General features: G+C 43.2%; 1 protein-coding gene across 1 annotated transcript; it reads left to right on the top strand.

Moving 5' to 3' along the window:
- Nucleotides 1–225: 225 nt before the first annotated feature.
- LOC134859882 (ovochymase-2) lies at nucleotides 226–10,449 on the top strand. The gene is made up of 14 exons (XM_063876632.1): nucleotides 226–261; nucleotides 348–445; nucleotides 2,375–2,472; nucleotides 2,569–2,741; nucleotides 3,788–3,883; nucleotides 3,961–4,139; nucleotides 4,232–4,433; nucleotides 5,470–5,502; nucleotides 5,782–5,872; nucleotides 7,295–7,428; nucleotides 7,875–8,018; nucleotides 8,342–8,466; nucleotides 10,051–10,144; nucleotides 10,295–10,449. The coding sequence occupies exons 2-14, from the start codon at nucleotides 383–385 to the stop codon at nucleotides 10,447–10,449; spliced, it is 1,587 nt and encodes a 528-aa protein (XP_063732702.1). The 5' UTR covers nucleotides 226–261; nucleotides 348–382.
- The last annotated feature ends 3,439 nt before the right edge of the window (nucleotides 10,450–13,888 follow it).

Below are 13,888 nucleotides of genomic sequence, written 5' to 3'. Positions count from 1 at the left end.
TTGGAAAGCCTGTTCTCCCCACACAGTTGACCTTGAGAGTGTCAACACACTGACTCAGTATGACTCCGGGTCGTTCTGTTGTGACGTTGGAACACACGGGAGGGGTTTAGGGGCGTGTTAATAAGTATCACACACACGCAGGTCTGTGAAGCAGTCTGCTCTCCAGCGGGGCCCTCAGATGTGTCTGTGAGATGAGGAGCCCGGCCTCTCTGCTGTCTCTCTGGCTCTGGGTCAACACTGGCATCAATGCGGCTCCCACTGGTGAGTGACACACAGACACTGAACAGGGAGCGGATCTCTGATGCAGCCTGGACTCTGTATGAAACAGATTTCTTCCTGTGTGTCAGGTCCAAAGTGTGGGGTTCCTCCTTCATGGAGCAGGATGGGGCCCTCCCTGAGGGTGGTCGGAGGGGCCCAGGCTACATACGGATCACATCCATGGCTGGTCAGTATCTGCTTCTTTTTCTTTGCACTTTTTTAGTTTCTGTTTTGCTGAGTAATTATTGGCTGTGGTGTTTTGTTCATATTAATCATGTTTGCAGCAACCTCTTTTTCTTTATACACTGCCCGGCCAAAAAAATGTCACAAGTCTGTGGGGGCAGTGCTATGATCTGGGGTTGCTGCAGTTGGTATGGTCTAGGTTCATCAACGTGCCCAAAGAATGAGGTCAGCTGACTACCTGAATATACTGAATGACCAGGTTATTCCATCAATGGATTTTTTCTTCCCTGAAGGCACGGGCATGTTCCAAGATGATAATGCCAGGATCCATCGGGCTCAAATTGTGAAAGAGTGGCTCAGGGAGCATGAGACATCATTTTCACACATGGATTGGCCCCCACAGAGTCCAGACCTGAACCCGATTGAGAATCTTTGGGATGTGCTGGAGAAGACTTTGTCTGAATCTCCCGTCATCAATACAAGATATTGGCGAAAAATTAATGCAAGACAGAAATAAATGTTGTGACATTGCAGAAGATTGAGGAAACGATGCCACAGCGAATGTGTGCTGTAATCAAAGCTAAAGGCGGTCCAACGAAATATGAGAGTGTGTGACCTGTTTTTGGCCAGGAAGTGTATTTTCTGCTGTTGAAGTTTGGGTTTCTTGGTCTGTTCAGCCCTGATGGCAATCACTCACTACTCATGCAAACTGACCACTAGTATCTGCTACTTCCTGTTCATCACGAGCATCCAGCAGCAGGCTGTAAAGAACAGAGTGATGGTTTACCTCCTCACCGTATTATCATTTGACTTTCTAACTGTACTTTTTACATTTAAATTCTGCAGTATGGAATCAGCCCCTCCCTACATCCAGGCCTTAGTTAAACCATAGGCCCAATTCCAAACCACCCTACCGCCACATTAAGTGCTGTTCCAACCCAACGAGTGTGGAGGGGGGGTGGGTTATCCAGCCACTCACCTGACTTCACCTGCTGCACTACCTGACCGGACTCACCACTGTGTGTCTGTCTTGAAACACGCTGTGTACAAACAATTCCTGCAAACATTTAGGCTACTGGTGAACTGCTTATAAGAAGATACACATTTAATATCGTCCTACAGATGATACCTCGTTTGTTTTTTTACTCAGGAACGTGTGAATATAATAATAAAGTTGTGTATATTTATAAAGACTGTTGCAAAAAACAAGTAGCTTATGAACAACATATTTTAATGCAAAGAAAGAAATACAATTAAAGATTTTTGGAGTTTTATTTTAGCTATTATTTTAATTTTTTGACCAAGAGATGCTGATTTGAAACCGTTTTTGCGAAAAGTTACAATATTTCCTGTTTTGGCCGGAGAGAGGGGAATTCCTCCCAAAGCTTTCCACTGTATCTAAACCCTCCACCGGAGAGAAGGGAACCTCGTTCAGCTGCGAGTGTGACTACAGACGGAGTTCAATCCATCACAGAGTGGGAGTGGGTAGGGTGTGGTTTGGAATTGGTCCATATGCTCCTTCACGTGCACTTCGCTCGGCGTCAGCTGATCAGCTTTCGACTCTATCTCTGCTAAGGGATCCAAGTCTCCCTCACAAACACACCGGTTTGCTATCCTGGCTCCTGATTGGTGGAATGAGCTCCCCATTGACAGCAGGACAGCAGGAACTCTGCAGATCTTGGAAAAATGTAAAAAGCACTTTATAGAGTTGCCTAGGCCTTGTTACTAATTCACCAGCACTTACTATGGTAGGACTTGCTTGGAGTGAATATATCTGCACTTTACTTGATGTTCGGAGTTGGATTCTCTTTGTTTTTTGCACTTACTGTAAGTCACTTTGGATAAAAGCATCAGCCAAATGAAATGTAATGAGATATCTTGTTTAGCTGTGACCATGTTGGACTGCTGAGAGCTTTGTGTTGTCTTCTCTCAGGTGTCCCTGCAGCACAGGGGCTCTCACTTCTGTGGGGGGGCCATCCTGACTGAGCGCTGGATAATGACAGCCGCACACTGCTTCACTTCACGCTCTAAGTACTGCTCTGACTCATTCTCTGCTGCTGAGTGCATCATGTTTTTTGAACAGATGTTCCAGTTGTCCTGAATCTAAACGCTCTCTCCTCCTAACAGAGAGTTCCTCAGCGGGGTAAGAGTGGTGGTGGGAGAGTTCGACCAGAGAGTAGACGATGAAGAGGAGCAGGCCTACCTCATCAAGTCTGTCTCAGTCCACGAGAAGTACCATCATGCTTTGCCGATGAACTATGACATAGCTCTGATGGAGTTGGATCAGCACATTGTACTGGGCAGGTTTCAGAAAATGACGAATTACTTCAGCACTGATCATGTTTCAGGGCCAGTTCACTCCAGAGTGAAAGAGAACAACATGTTTGTCTACCTGAGTATTTATCCGTCAGGGTTTAAGTTGCAGAGGTTTGGAGATATCGCTTGTAAAGATGGCTGTCTTCTTTTGAAGTCTCTTCCAATAATTCATGACCAGTGGCCTGTATGACGAAGCCAGCCCAACAGACCTTGGATATCTTTGAGTTATGTGGCTTAACTAACCCTGACCAACCACAAACTGACAGCAGAGCGTCATACTTAATGAATGAAAAGTACTTTCTGCAAATGTAATAATAGTCTAATTGCTCTGAATATGGGCAGTAATGTTCAATTAATGTTCATGTTCACAAGGTTGGTGATTTACAGTATGTCGTCTATCCTGCAGACGGCAGTTTAAACTGTATTTCCTTTATCCTGTAATATGACTTGATAGATTTAAACTCCACATACTTAGCTCTGATTGGTCACTGAGTTGATCCCTTATCTGGAACATAACCTGCTCCGGAGTTCCCCATAATTTGCCATGGAGATCTAACCCGGTAAGAGTGAACCATCGTCGTAGGACGGTAAACCCAAAACTAACCCTGAAGTTACCTCGCTAACCACAAATCCTGCTTCATTGTACAGGCCTCTGGTTACTCGAGATAATCCACAGACCTTATTATGAGCAGTTTAAAGGAGGGTCATTTTCTTTCTACAGAACTACAGACAGCAAATGTACCACAGCGCAGAGCATCTCCTCATGTGAGAGGCTGGTGATTGTGGAATCATAAGGTGCACGTGAAGCGGTTGGCCGGCAAGTTAGGTAGAAAGAAAACCCCTAAATGACACTGCTCATAAAAAGGTCTGTGGGGTAATTACAGTAATTGGGTAGACATTTCTGGAATAAGATATTGTACCACCTCCAGGGAAGACAGCAATCTTCTGAAAGTAGGTCATATCTGACACAAAGACGAGGGACAGGAAGAGGAAACAGAGCTGATATGTAATTGTGATTTATTTTCCACAGGAACCCATGTTCAGCCAATATGTCTGCCTCTGCCTGATGACAGCCTCCAACCTGGAACCAGTTGTATCATTGGTGGATGGGGCCGGATGAAGGAAAGTGAGTAACTCCCCCACTAAATAAATAAATCAGACCTTTGCTTTGATTGAATCCTAATATATTCTGACGTGTTCCAGAGGGCCGTCTTCCTGCGGTGCTGAGAGAGGTCCGGTTAAACCTGGTGGATCCGGCCAAATGTAAATATGTCCTCCACACGGTCAGGAGCTCAACTCTTCCCCAGAGACCAGCCGGGCCTCAGCCAGCCATGACAGTTCTGTGTGCCGGGCCAGAGGGGGGGGAGAGAGACGCCTGCCAGGTATAAAGAGAAGCTTCTTCATTATTCTGCCCCCCAGTTGTGAACTCTGACATCACATAATGTCTTCACTCCTCCCTTCATCCTCTCTGCAGGGGGACTCGGGGGGGCCTTTGGTTTGCCCTGCAGGTTCAGGCGAGGGTCGCTGGGTAGCGGTGGGTGTAACTTCCTGGGGGAAGGGATGTGGTCGGAGCTGGGGAAAGAATAGCAGCCGCCCCCCCTCCAGGAGAGGATCTCCAGGGGTTTTCACTGATGTCAGGCTGCTGCTGCCCTGGATCAAGAGCAAACTGAGACAGGGTGGGTTAGGATCATAAAACTAGGGGTAGAAAGAATAGAGAGTGACTGATTGGAACTGTATACATTAAAGGTCCCCTAAATGCACTTTTTGCTGTCTTCTATACATAAATATGTGTCCCCGGTGTTTAAGGAGACTCACAAGGTGTCAGAAAAGACAACCCTCTCTCTTTTCCTCCTTACCCACATCTTTAAAAACGGGGGTACAAACGAGCTGATCCAGATTTGTTGTCCTTATGACATAATAAGGAAAATGTGGGCTGGCTTTACATTGAACCCCTGGTAAAGTCCCACCCATGGTACACGTCCCAACCTATCATCCCCCATATACAGTCGCAAGCTGAATCCCCTCTGCAGCACCTCTGTGTGTTCAGCAGGATGTCTGCTGGAGGGACTTAGAGTAAAGTTGTATATATAATACATATAATGTCTCTGTTCTAGTGGTAAACACTGCTGAAAAAACAAGCTATATGCTGTATCAGAAACAATGCGCCACATGTTCTGGAAGTATTATGGTCTGTGTTTACATTAGCAAGCATCGCTAACACTCAGAGCTAACGCTAGGTCCTGTCCTTGTGGTAAACCGAGAGAGAGAAACGTTTGAGCTTCAGACTGTTTCAGAAATAATGCTGGATGTGGTTTGGAACATAATATGGCGTTTAATCACAGCAGCGTTTAGCTGAGTTTCTCCCGGTAGAAAAACATTCTCAATCTCATTTACTGATATATATTCTTATTCATTTGTAGCGGAGGGTCTGGCCTCCTGATGACTCTATCTCTCCACTTTCAGCTCTGTGTTTGGCGTTGGTGCTGTGCCTGAAATGAAGGTTTATTTTCGTGCTGATAGTGATCAAATAGTCTTTATTAAGTAGGCTTTAAGATTAAACTTGATATACATTCTTTATATAATAGTGAATACTTTAGTTGGTACACAGTTCTGCTACAATTTATTAATGTATGAGTGTGACATTTGCCAGTCAAAGTGAGATATTATTATCTTTTCTTGTACATAATTCATCTGTTTATGTGTTTTCTTTAGCTGATGAGCCGCAGCAGAGACCATCTTTATCCAGTGAGTAGTTTTCCTCTCATCACAGCAAGTCTTCTTCATCTATATTTCATAATGCTGCTTTGATGTATTCAGGATTATCTGTATGTGTGTGTGTGTGTGTGTGTGTGTGTGTGTGTGTGTGTGTGTGTGTGTGTGTGTGTGTGTGTGTGTGTGTGTGTGTGTGTGTGTGTGTGTGTGTGTGTGTGTGTGTGTCTGTGTCTGTGTGTGTGTGTGTGTGTGTGTGTGTGTGTGTCTGTGTGTGTCTGTGTCTGTGTGTCTGTGTGTGCGTGTGTGTGTCAGATCTCTGCAGTGTGAGAGATGGTCCTGTAACAGACAGTGATGGTGTAATCAGAAACCCCTCCCTCCTCGGTCATCCCTATGACAACAACCAGTGAGTACTCCTTCTGTAGTAACTGTACCTGTGACCTCCTTCTGTGAAAAGCGTTGTCTCCCAAGCCGTCTCATACGGACGCTCGGTCCGGACCCTTTCTATCTCAGATTGAAATGAACTGCTACATTTGTCACGTTAACTATTACAACCACTAGGGGCAGCACTGCAAGGGCCACAATTTGACCAATTTGTAGTGGGTAAATATCGGGGGTTGTCATTGGGCCCAAAAAGACTTAATCCAAACAACTGCCATTGAGAGGGAAAGGTAAGTCAACTTTGCAGTATAAACACTTTTGTAGCCCTTATTTAAACTAAACTGGATTTATAATTTAGAACTGGACTTTGCTTCACACTGTACATTTCAAATTTATAATTAATGTAATATGCTATTCCTTGAACACTTAATGTAAATAGAATTTTGTTAACTGTAATTTGGCCCTTCACTGGAGCTATAAATTGTCTTGTATTATTTAATAGTTAATCATTTGTTAACTTGCTGTTTTTGATTATAGTGAATATGTTATTATTAATGTTCTTTAGTGTTGTTATATAATTAAGTTAAATTAGTTCTTATGCTCTTATTTTGAAGGCATGTTTGGGCACTGGGTGATTAGGGCACCATGGTGTGACTGTTTATATTGGAGACAGGTGGTGGTGGGAGCAGAGCACCAGTAGGCACATAGTTTTTGATCAGGTTGATTCAAGGTAGCGGGAGAGCCATAGGAAAGGCTTAAGGAAGGAAACTTTGCTCATTGTTTTCTTTGGTTAAATGATATTGGATCATGCAAATAAATGCACATTAGGTGAATCTGGGCTGGACTTGGATCATTTTCCCTTCGTAAGATTCGCTATCTGGTGCCTCAGCGGCAGTTTACTTTTAAGTGAATTTTCTGTTATAGCTTCTAGGATTTTGGCCGCTACAATAGTGTTTATTTCACAGCTAGTCTACAGATTTGTATCTTACACTGCCAACATATTTAATTTTTTAGTTCTGTTTTATTTTCTATTTTTAGATGTTTATGTTTGTTTATTGTGTACTCTTTTATTTGACATTATGTGCAATGCATTGTTTTAAACTGCATCCGTGAAGAAAAAGTATTCCCAAATTGGGATCAATAAATCTTATCTTAAATGATAAGTTCCTCAATCAGAATCAGAAATACTTAATCCCAAACTGGGAAATGTTTTCATTGCAGCAGCAAAATACAAAAAGAAATACAAAAAGAAGAACCATGACAAATAATTACAACTAAAAATAAAAATGAGTAAAAATGAGAAATATACAAATGTCATGGTGTGCATGTTATGTCCAGTTCACAGAGAGGCTATGGAGCATTGAGTTGTCTGCCAGCCTGAATCCCGAGTTATTCTACGCCTCCGTCCACTTGACCCTGGATGAATGGTGGCTCTGTGTCTCTTCAGGTGGTGTGTGTGGAGCATCAGTGCTCATCCAGGTTCCAGCATTCTGCTGGACTTCCTTCATCTGGATGTGGAGAGTGACTCTGACTGTCGCTACGATCGCCTCTCTGTGTCGGCAGGGAGTCACAGGCCGGTTGGTGAGGCTCAGAAACAGAGGCAACATTAGGTCAGGAGACGGTTAGCCTAGCTTAGCATTAAGACTGACCAAAGGGAAAGATAAATGTTCCAATATCCCTAATCTCTCTAAATCTTGTTTTTGATCTTGACATGAACAGAAATGTAAGAAAGACTATTTCTCCACAAACAACAGTTCATTTCCTGTCTATCAAGGCCCCACTGTGGGTCTCTGGACGCTGCACACAGTGACTGTGAAAGGCTAAAGCACACATTCTTTACTTTAGGATGCAATCATATCAGTAAATTAATCCAATTTGTGGAAAGAATGAAAATCATTGTTTTACCAAAATGTTAAATGATTCCTCTAAACACCCAGCAACAAAACAGTCTCACAAAGACTGAAGCAGCATACTCAGATAAAACGTTATAATAGATTTTATCTCTCTGACATTCTCTCTGTTCACAGGGATTTTCTGCGGGCGTGTCCTTCCTGGCTCAATTCTTCTAAATAACTCCCTGCATGCAACACTTCTCTTCTCCTCTGACATTAGCAAAGCAGGAAGTGGCTTTGTCGTCCGGCACCGAGCGGTCCAGGGACACTCTAATCCTGGTGGGACACACACCACACAATGTATACAGCACGCTGACATACACTGTCCAATACAGATCTGACCTGTCCCTCAGCTGTGACTGCCCAGTGTGTGTACAGTCACACACAGGTGTGTGTGCTGTCTGTTCTCACACGGTATGCTGCTAATGACGTGTCTTCTGTTTTAATTGGTTTGTGTGTTTTGTGTGTGTGTGTGTGTGTGTGTGTGTGTGTGTGTGTGTGTGTGTGTGTGTGTGTGTGTGTGTGTGTGTGTGTGTGTGTGTGTGTGTGTGTGTGTGTGTGTGTGTGTGCGTGCGTGCGTGCGTGCGTGCGCGCTCTATCAGGATGCGGGACAGTTGTTCTAGTGGAAGAGGAGACGGTTGTCCACAGCCCAAATTACCCACAATTCTACAGCAACGACTGTGTCCTGCGCTGGGTGGTCTATGCTCCAAAGGGTCATGTTGTCAAGGTGATGCACCAAATCTTTCACTGAATCAGTGTGTGACTGAAACTCCTTAACACGCAGGATACTGTCATACGTGAATCACAGATAGTATGACCTGAGGAACCCACTGAAAGCTGTTATCAGAGGTTTAACCATGCTGATGCTCCCAATGGCCATCACGGGGGTTTAGGTTGAACCACGTAAAGCATCAACAGAGCCGCTGTTACAGAGCCACTGTGATCCTCTGTATGATGTGTGCTACACAGGGTGAATAATCTGTCTCTATCATACTGCGAGCACTATGAGTTCCTACAGTGGTGACCCAGTATGACCCTCCTTTGATACATCAAAAAGCAAAATGCATGTCCTCCAAACTTTGAGGTGGTTCTTACCAGGGGTGGGGGAAATAATCGCCGCGCATAGTATCGCGACACTTTGCGCGGCGATATTGTATCGATACACCCACGCCAAGTATCAATATGTTATTAAATAAACTATTCATATTGCAAATCCAAATTAAAGTTTTTTATAACAATTGCTTTTTCAATCCACTAGATGGTGCTGAGCTTTTTCTTGTGCGGTCATGGCCATGGGTAAAGTCAGTGGGATGATTGGCAGGAAGTTAAGCGGAGAAAGAAATCAGAAATGCGCCTGACGCGTTTAAATCAAAAGGTGTGGAATTATTTTTTATATTTACCAGCAAGGGAAGACAGACATGGATATGACGCATGTGATTTGTAAGAAGTGTCGTATGAATTGAAATTCTCTGGGAACACTACAAACATGAGGCCTCACACACCACCATCCAGTGATAGCGTTAACCGTTGACGGCCGACGCTACATTAGCTTCACCGAAAAGTCAGCCAACTCTTACCACGCTTAGTAAAGCTACCATCAAATTCTGAGCGAGCTAAAAAAATAACTCAATCAATCACCTACTTCATGTGCAAAGACCTGCGTCCATACAGTGGTGTGGAAAACAAAGGCTTTTGCCACATGTTAAAGACAGGTATGTGAGTCCATCGCAGCGTTTCTTTACCCACACATCGCAACATATCGTGGAATCGCAATACTTTCGCTGTGGCTTCAGTATCACGATAGTATCGGTGATTCCCACCCCTAGTTCTCACCAGTCCCAGTGGTCTCCATGTCTCTTGTTCTTTCCTTGCCTTTCACTGCAATGCAACTCATGTTTAAAATGTACGCTGGAATGACAATAATGTGATTCATTCTTGTGATATTCTTTACGCATAATGGTATTCACATGAATTACAAGAATAAATGCGTAACGTTGGCAGCCCTCGTTAAAATACATTATATCACCTAATTTGTTTGAATGTATTTTGGTTTCACAAAGGATACAAGATGCATTTTCCTGGTAGAAAATCTCTTATTCCCAACCCTCCACCCTGCCCCCCTTCTTGATAACGGGCACCTGGAGGTTGGTGTTGCTGTGCATTCATATTGTTGATGAATCAATGGAAAAAATATCAGTCTCTGGACCTTTGAGGTGTGGAAGGTGGGTAACCAGCACTCATAACCCCCACCCAATGGGCTGGCATTGAATGACACATTCAAAGCAGCTGGGATATTTGTGTTGTGTTTCAGCTGGACTTTGCTGATTTTCACCTCGAGGAGTCGGACGGATGTTTGTATGACTCCCTCTCTGTGCTGGCAGATGTGGAGGGGACAGAGGAGATTGGTAGGATGGATGAATGTCTCTCTGTCTCTCTGTCTCTCTCTCTCTCTGTTTAAACCTCAGCTATCTGTGTGTGATCCCTCTCAGTCTGGACAAAATAAATACCATAAAGTAGCTTGACCTTCAGTCAGAGTGTGTGTGTTGTTTGTTCAGTGGTGCTGTGTGGGGGCAGCCCCCCCCCTCCGGTCCTGTCCTACCACAACGTCATGGTGCTTCACTTCCTGTCCGACAGCAGCATCACACACAGGGGCTTCAGCGCTGCACTGACATTCATCCGCCTCACAGGTGTGTATCCGCTGTGTGTCTGATATGTGTGAACTACATAAAGAGAGAGAAAGTCAGTGTTGGTTCAGTGAATGCCTCACTGATACATAATGTTTACCATGCTGCTTTATAGGCTTTCATTTATCACCCTGCGAGATCCAAATGTAATGTTGAACGTTGTGTGACCTAGAACCAAGCAAAAAGCTGAACTCAAACTGTGGAAGATAAAGAAAATCATAGAAAAGCATGTCCATCTTCATGCAATAAAATACAAAAATAGATTTTAGATAATTTTCTTTGAAAAAAGGAACGTGTACATTAAAGATAGCATTTCTTATGAACAAATCACAAGCAAAACGTAGTGATAGGCAAACGAAAACGCAGGCGTGCAGACTCTGAGGGATCAGCCGCGACACGTGACATCATATGGTAGGTTTTGTTCCACCTTTGACTCCTCTTTGGTCTCTTTTTTAAATGTGTTGACGTGAGGTTCAGTGGATGAAAACTCTCCTCACCTCGACTCAAAGCGCTGGACCACAGTGGTCTTCTCCCAGAGAGAAGCGTGTGGGTCATCCAGCTCGGAGAAAAATGAGAGACATCAAGGAAAATAGTTCCTTTGTGTCCATCAGAAAACTTAAGATGAAACGCGGAACAGAACATCTCTGTAGTGCTTCAAGACTTTTCGGTGTCAACCAGCTGTGGGAGCAGGCGTTCAGTGAGAGCCCAGACAACATGAGCTCCAGCTGAGCCTCAGAAACAGAAACATCATGACTCCGTTTCAGCTGCAGTGTAAGGGCGAGAGGATTCAGTCATTTGTGGTTTAATACTGATCATATTGTTGCTCCTCTCTCTTCTGTCTCTATCTCAATCATTTCTGAGAAACGAGTGCTACTAACAACTTTTACTCAGATTTCTAAAAGTAGTTTTAGTTTAAGTTACATGATTGATGGAATCCTACTTAAAGTCATTCAAGGTAATAACAGTTCTTACTGTGAGGTAAAGTGAAAAATAACAAATATTTGACAACCACTGAACACAGATCAAAAGAGCAAAGTCTGCCTCACAAATTAAATGTTACAGATAAAAACAAAAAAACATAATTGAACAATCTTGTTTGCCCCCCCCCATAAACACACACCATCATTTCACATCATGATAGTCCTGCTGTTCATCAGCAACACAACAGAAATGTCATGTGTTTAATTCATTTCAAACCTCACATAAGACTTCTTCAGACAGTTTGTGTATCAACACATGATTCATAATTCAACAAGTCATATCAGGAACACCATCATCAAATGTGTCTCTAAAGTCTAAACAGTTTCAGAATTATTATTCTATCTCTAAAAGATAATCATTTCAATACGGAGGCATCAGTCTGCTGCAGTCAGGAGAAATTGTGCCATACTGCAGATACAATAAGCATAAACAATGCATGTTTGGGCTTGTCCAAATCATTTTTGGAATCTTACACAAGAACAAAGGTTATAATAAAAATAGGCCAGACAGACAATCATCCTGTGTTTTCCCAGCCTGTCAGAGTGTCAGTGAACACAACACAACACAACAGAGCAGAGATGTTTTGTCCACAGGACGGATCTGTTTCCCCTAAACAAGACCGCCTGTCACTCCTCCATGTCAACATGCTCAGCTCCATTATTATTCACTTCCAAACGATCCACTCCTCCAGGGATTGAGGATGTCAGATCAGCTGTGTGTGTGTGTGTGTGTGTGTGTGTGTGTGTGTGTGTGTGTGTGTGTGTGTGTGTGTGTGTGTGTGTGTGTGTGTGTGTGTGTGTGTGTGTGTCCACATTACAGGTCCTGGAGGTCCACATTCAGACATCCTGTATGGAGAGCAAAATATATCATCACGTTTTTTCACTATTGTTTTTAAATATTGTTTTATTTTTCAATCAAGCAATAACATAATTCCAGAAAATGAGTTTCAGATACTCAGTGTTATTTTAGTTTGAAAAATATGCGCTTTAAGATAATATTCTAATATTTATAGATTTGCAGGAATAAAATCTGGCCCATTGGGCTTTACAAAGTCAACCCAGTTTTCCCAGTATGACACATTTATGGTTAAACTATGCTTTTATATTCTTATTTTGTTCATGAAAAATAGTGTCTATCCAATAAGTACAGTAATGATACCTTTTAAGTCCCCTATATATGTACGTGGCAGCCGTATCTTAAACTAAATGCAATTAATATTGAGATGGTCCTTTCTGATGTCTCGTGGATCATTTTGTGAGATTGGAAGGTTTAACAGGGTCCGTAAATCAGCTGCGATTGTTGAGGAAACAAACAGCAGGCCTTCAGGTTCTGTTTGATATTTACTCATAATGACACACTACATGCCACAGGAAGTGACTCCATCTCTCCCAGAAAACCAAAAGGGCGATATTGGTTTGATGTGAGTTGTTGTGTGCAGGGGCAGCCAATGGGACCCTCTAGTGGCAGGATATAGAAATAAAGAAGTACCATAAATACCTTCATTGACTGGAGAACCATTTCTGGTTTGTTTTGTTATTAATACAACAGATTTATTGCTTGGATTTTGTGTGTAAAATAAGCACACTATGGGAGTGTGTTGTTGTCTTCCTGCCTGTATTATGATCAGGTGGAGGATATTATTGGTGTATTCATTTGAAGTGTTCACTTTGGAAGCATCAGTCAGGAGCAGACGAGATGACTGTCTGCTCACAGCAGGAAAAGCCTGTTTCCATTCTTACTAACATAAACAAAGTATATATTAATCCTGTCGCTATTTGACTCCCTCTCTCACATGACTTAGCGACACCTGGTGGGATGGAGCTATTGTTAGTGTCACCTGGGCTCCTCCTGCTCTGTCTGTTTTGAAGAGGCTCGATTATAATCCGGCCACACCTGATGGTGTGCGGCCAGCCTTAAGGTCACTCCACTGCCTCGCACATCTTTTATTTTGCGATAAAGTTTGGGTAAAAAACCAACACGGTGCACCTGATACAGGCAGTGTGACTGCTGCTGACCTGCGAGCAGCTCAGTGAGCAGCTGGGATCAGTGCCTTGCTCAGAGGCGCTTTAACAGTAGGAGCAGGGAGTGCTACTGAGGATCTTGTTGGTCATTCTCTTGACCAAAGTATAAATCAGCCAGCAAGTATCACAAAGTGGGCTCAGATTAACCGTGGTATTGTGATGTTCGTCAAGGACAGCATTTTGGAATACTGTGTTACTAAAAAAGGAAATGTCAGACACCTGATGTTCTGCTGCGTCTAATGAAGGGACGACAGTTACTGCAGGACAAGCAGGAAACATGGCTCTTTCACAGTTCTTATTTTACAATGATTCATCACTCTTGTAGCGGCAATAACTCCCTATGAGTTATGCTGCTCAGAGGCTAAAAGTTGCTCTTCGCTGTGACGCACTTCATAGAAGAGTCCAGCCTGTAGTAAGTGTTCATGTCGTTTAATAAAGAAACAAAACAAAACACATCTTACTC

This window comes from Eleginops maclovinus, chromosome 2, assembly GCF_036324505.1.
Source record: "Eleginops maclovinus isolate JMC-PN-2008 ecotype Puerto Natales chromosome 2, JC_Emac_rtc_rv5, whole genome shotgun sequence".
Taxonomy (NCBI): domain Eukaryota; kingdom Metazoa; phylum Chordata; class Actinopteri; order Perciformes; family Eleginopidae; genus Eleginops; species Eleginops maclovinus.
This window is presented reverse-complemented; position numbering and strand designations above follow the sequence as displayed.

What these genes read in the sequence shown, in the direction of transcription:
- LOC134859882 (XM_063876632.1), top strand. Translation starts at nt 383, where the DNA reads ATGGGGCCCTCCCTGAGGGTGGTCGGAGGGGCCCAGGCTACATACGGA. An exon ending in ACGGATCACATCCATGGCTG is followed by an intron (nt 446 to 2,374) that starts GTCAGTATCTGC and finishes GTCTTCTCTCAG; the next exon opens with GTGTCCCTGCAGCACAGGGG. An exon ending in CCAGGGACACTCTAATCCTG is followed by an intron (nt 8,019 to 8,341) that starts GTGGGACACACA and finishes GCGCTCTATCAG; the next exon opens with GATGCGGGACAGTTGTTCTA.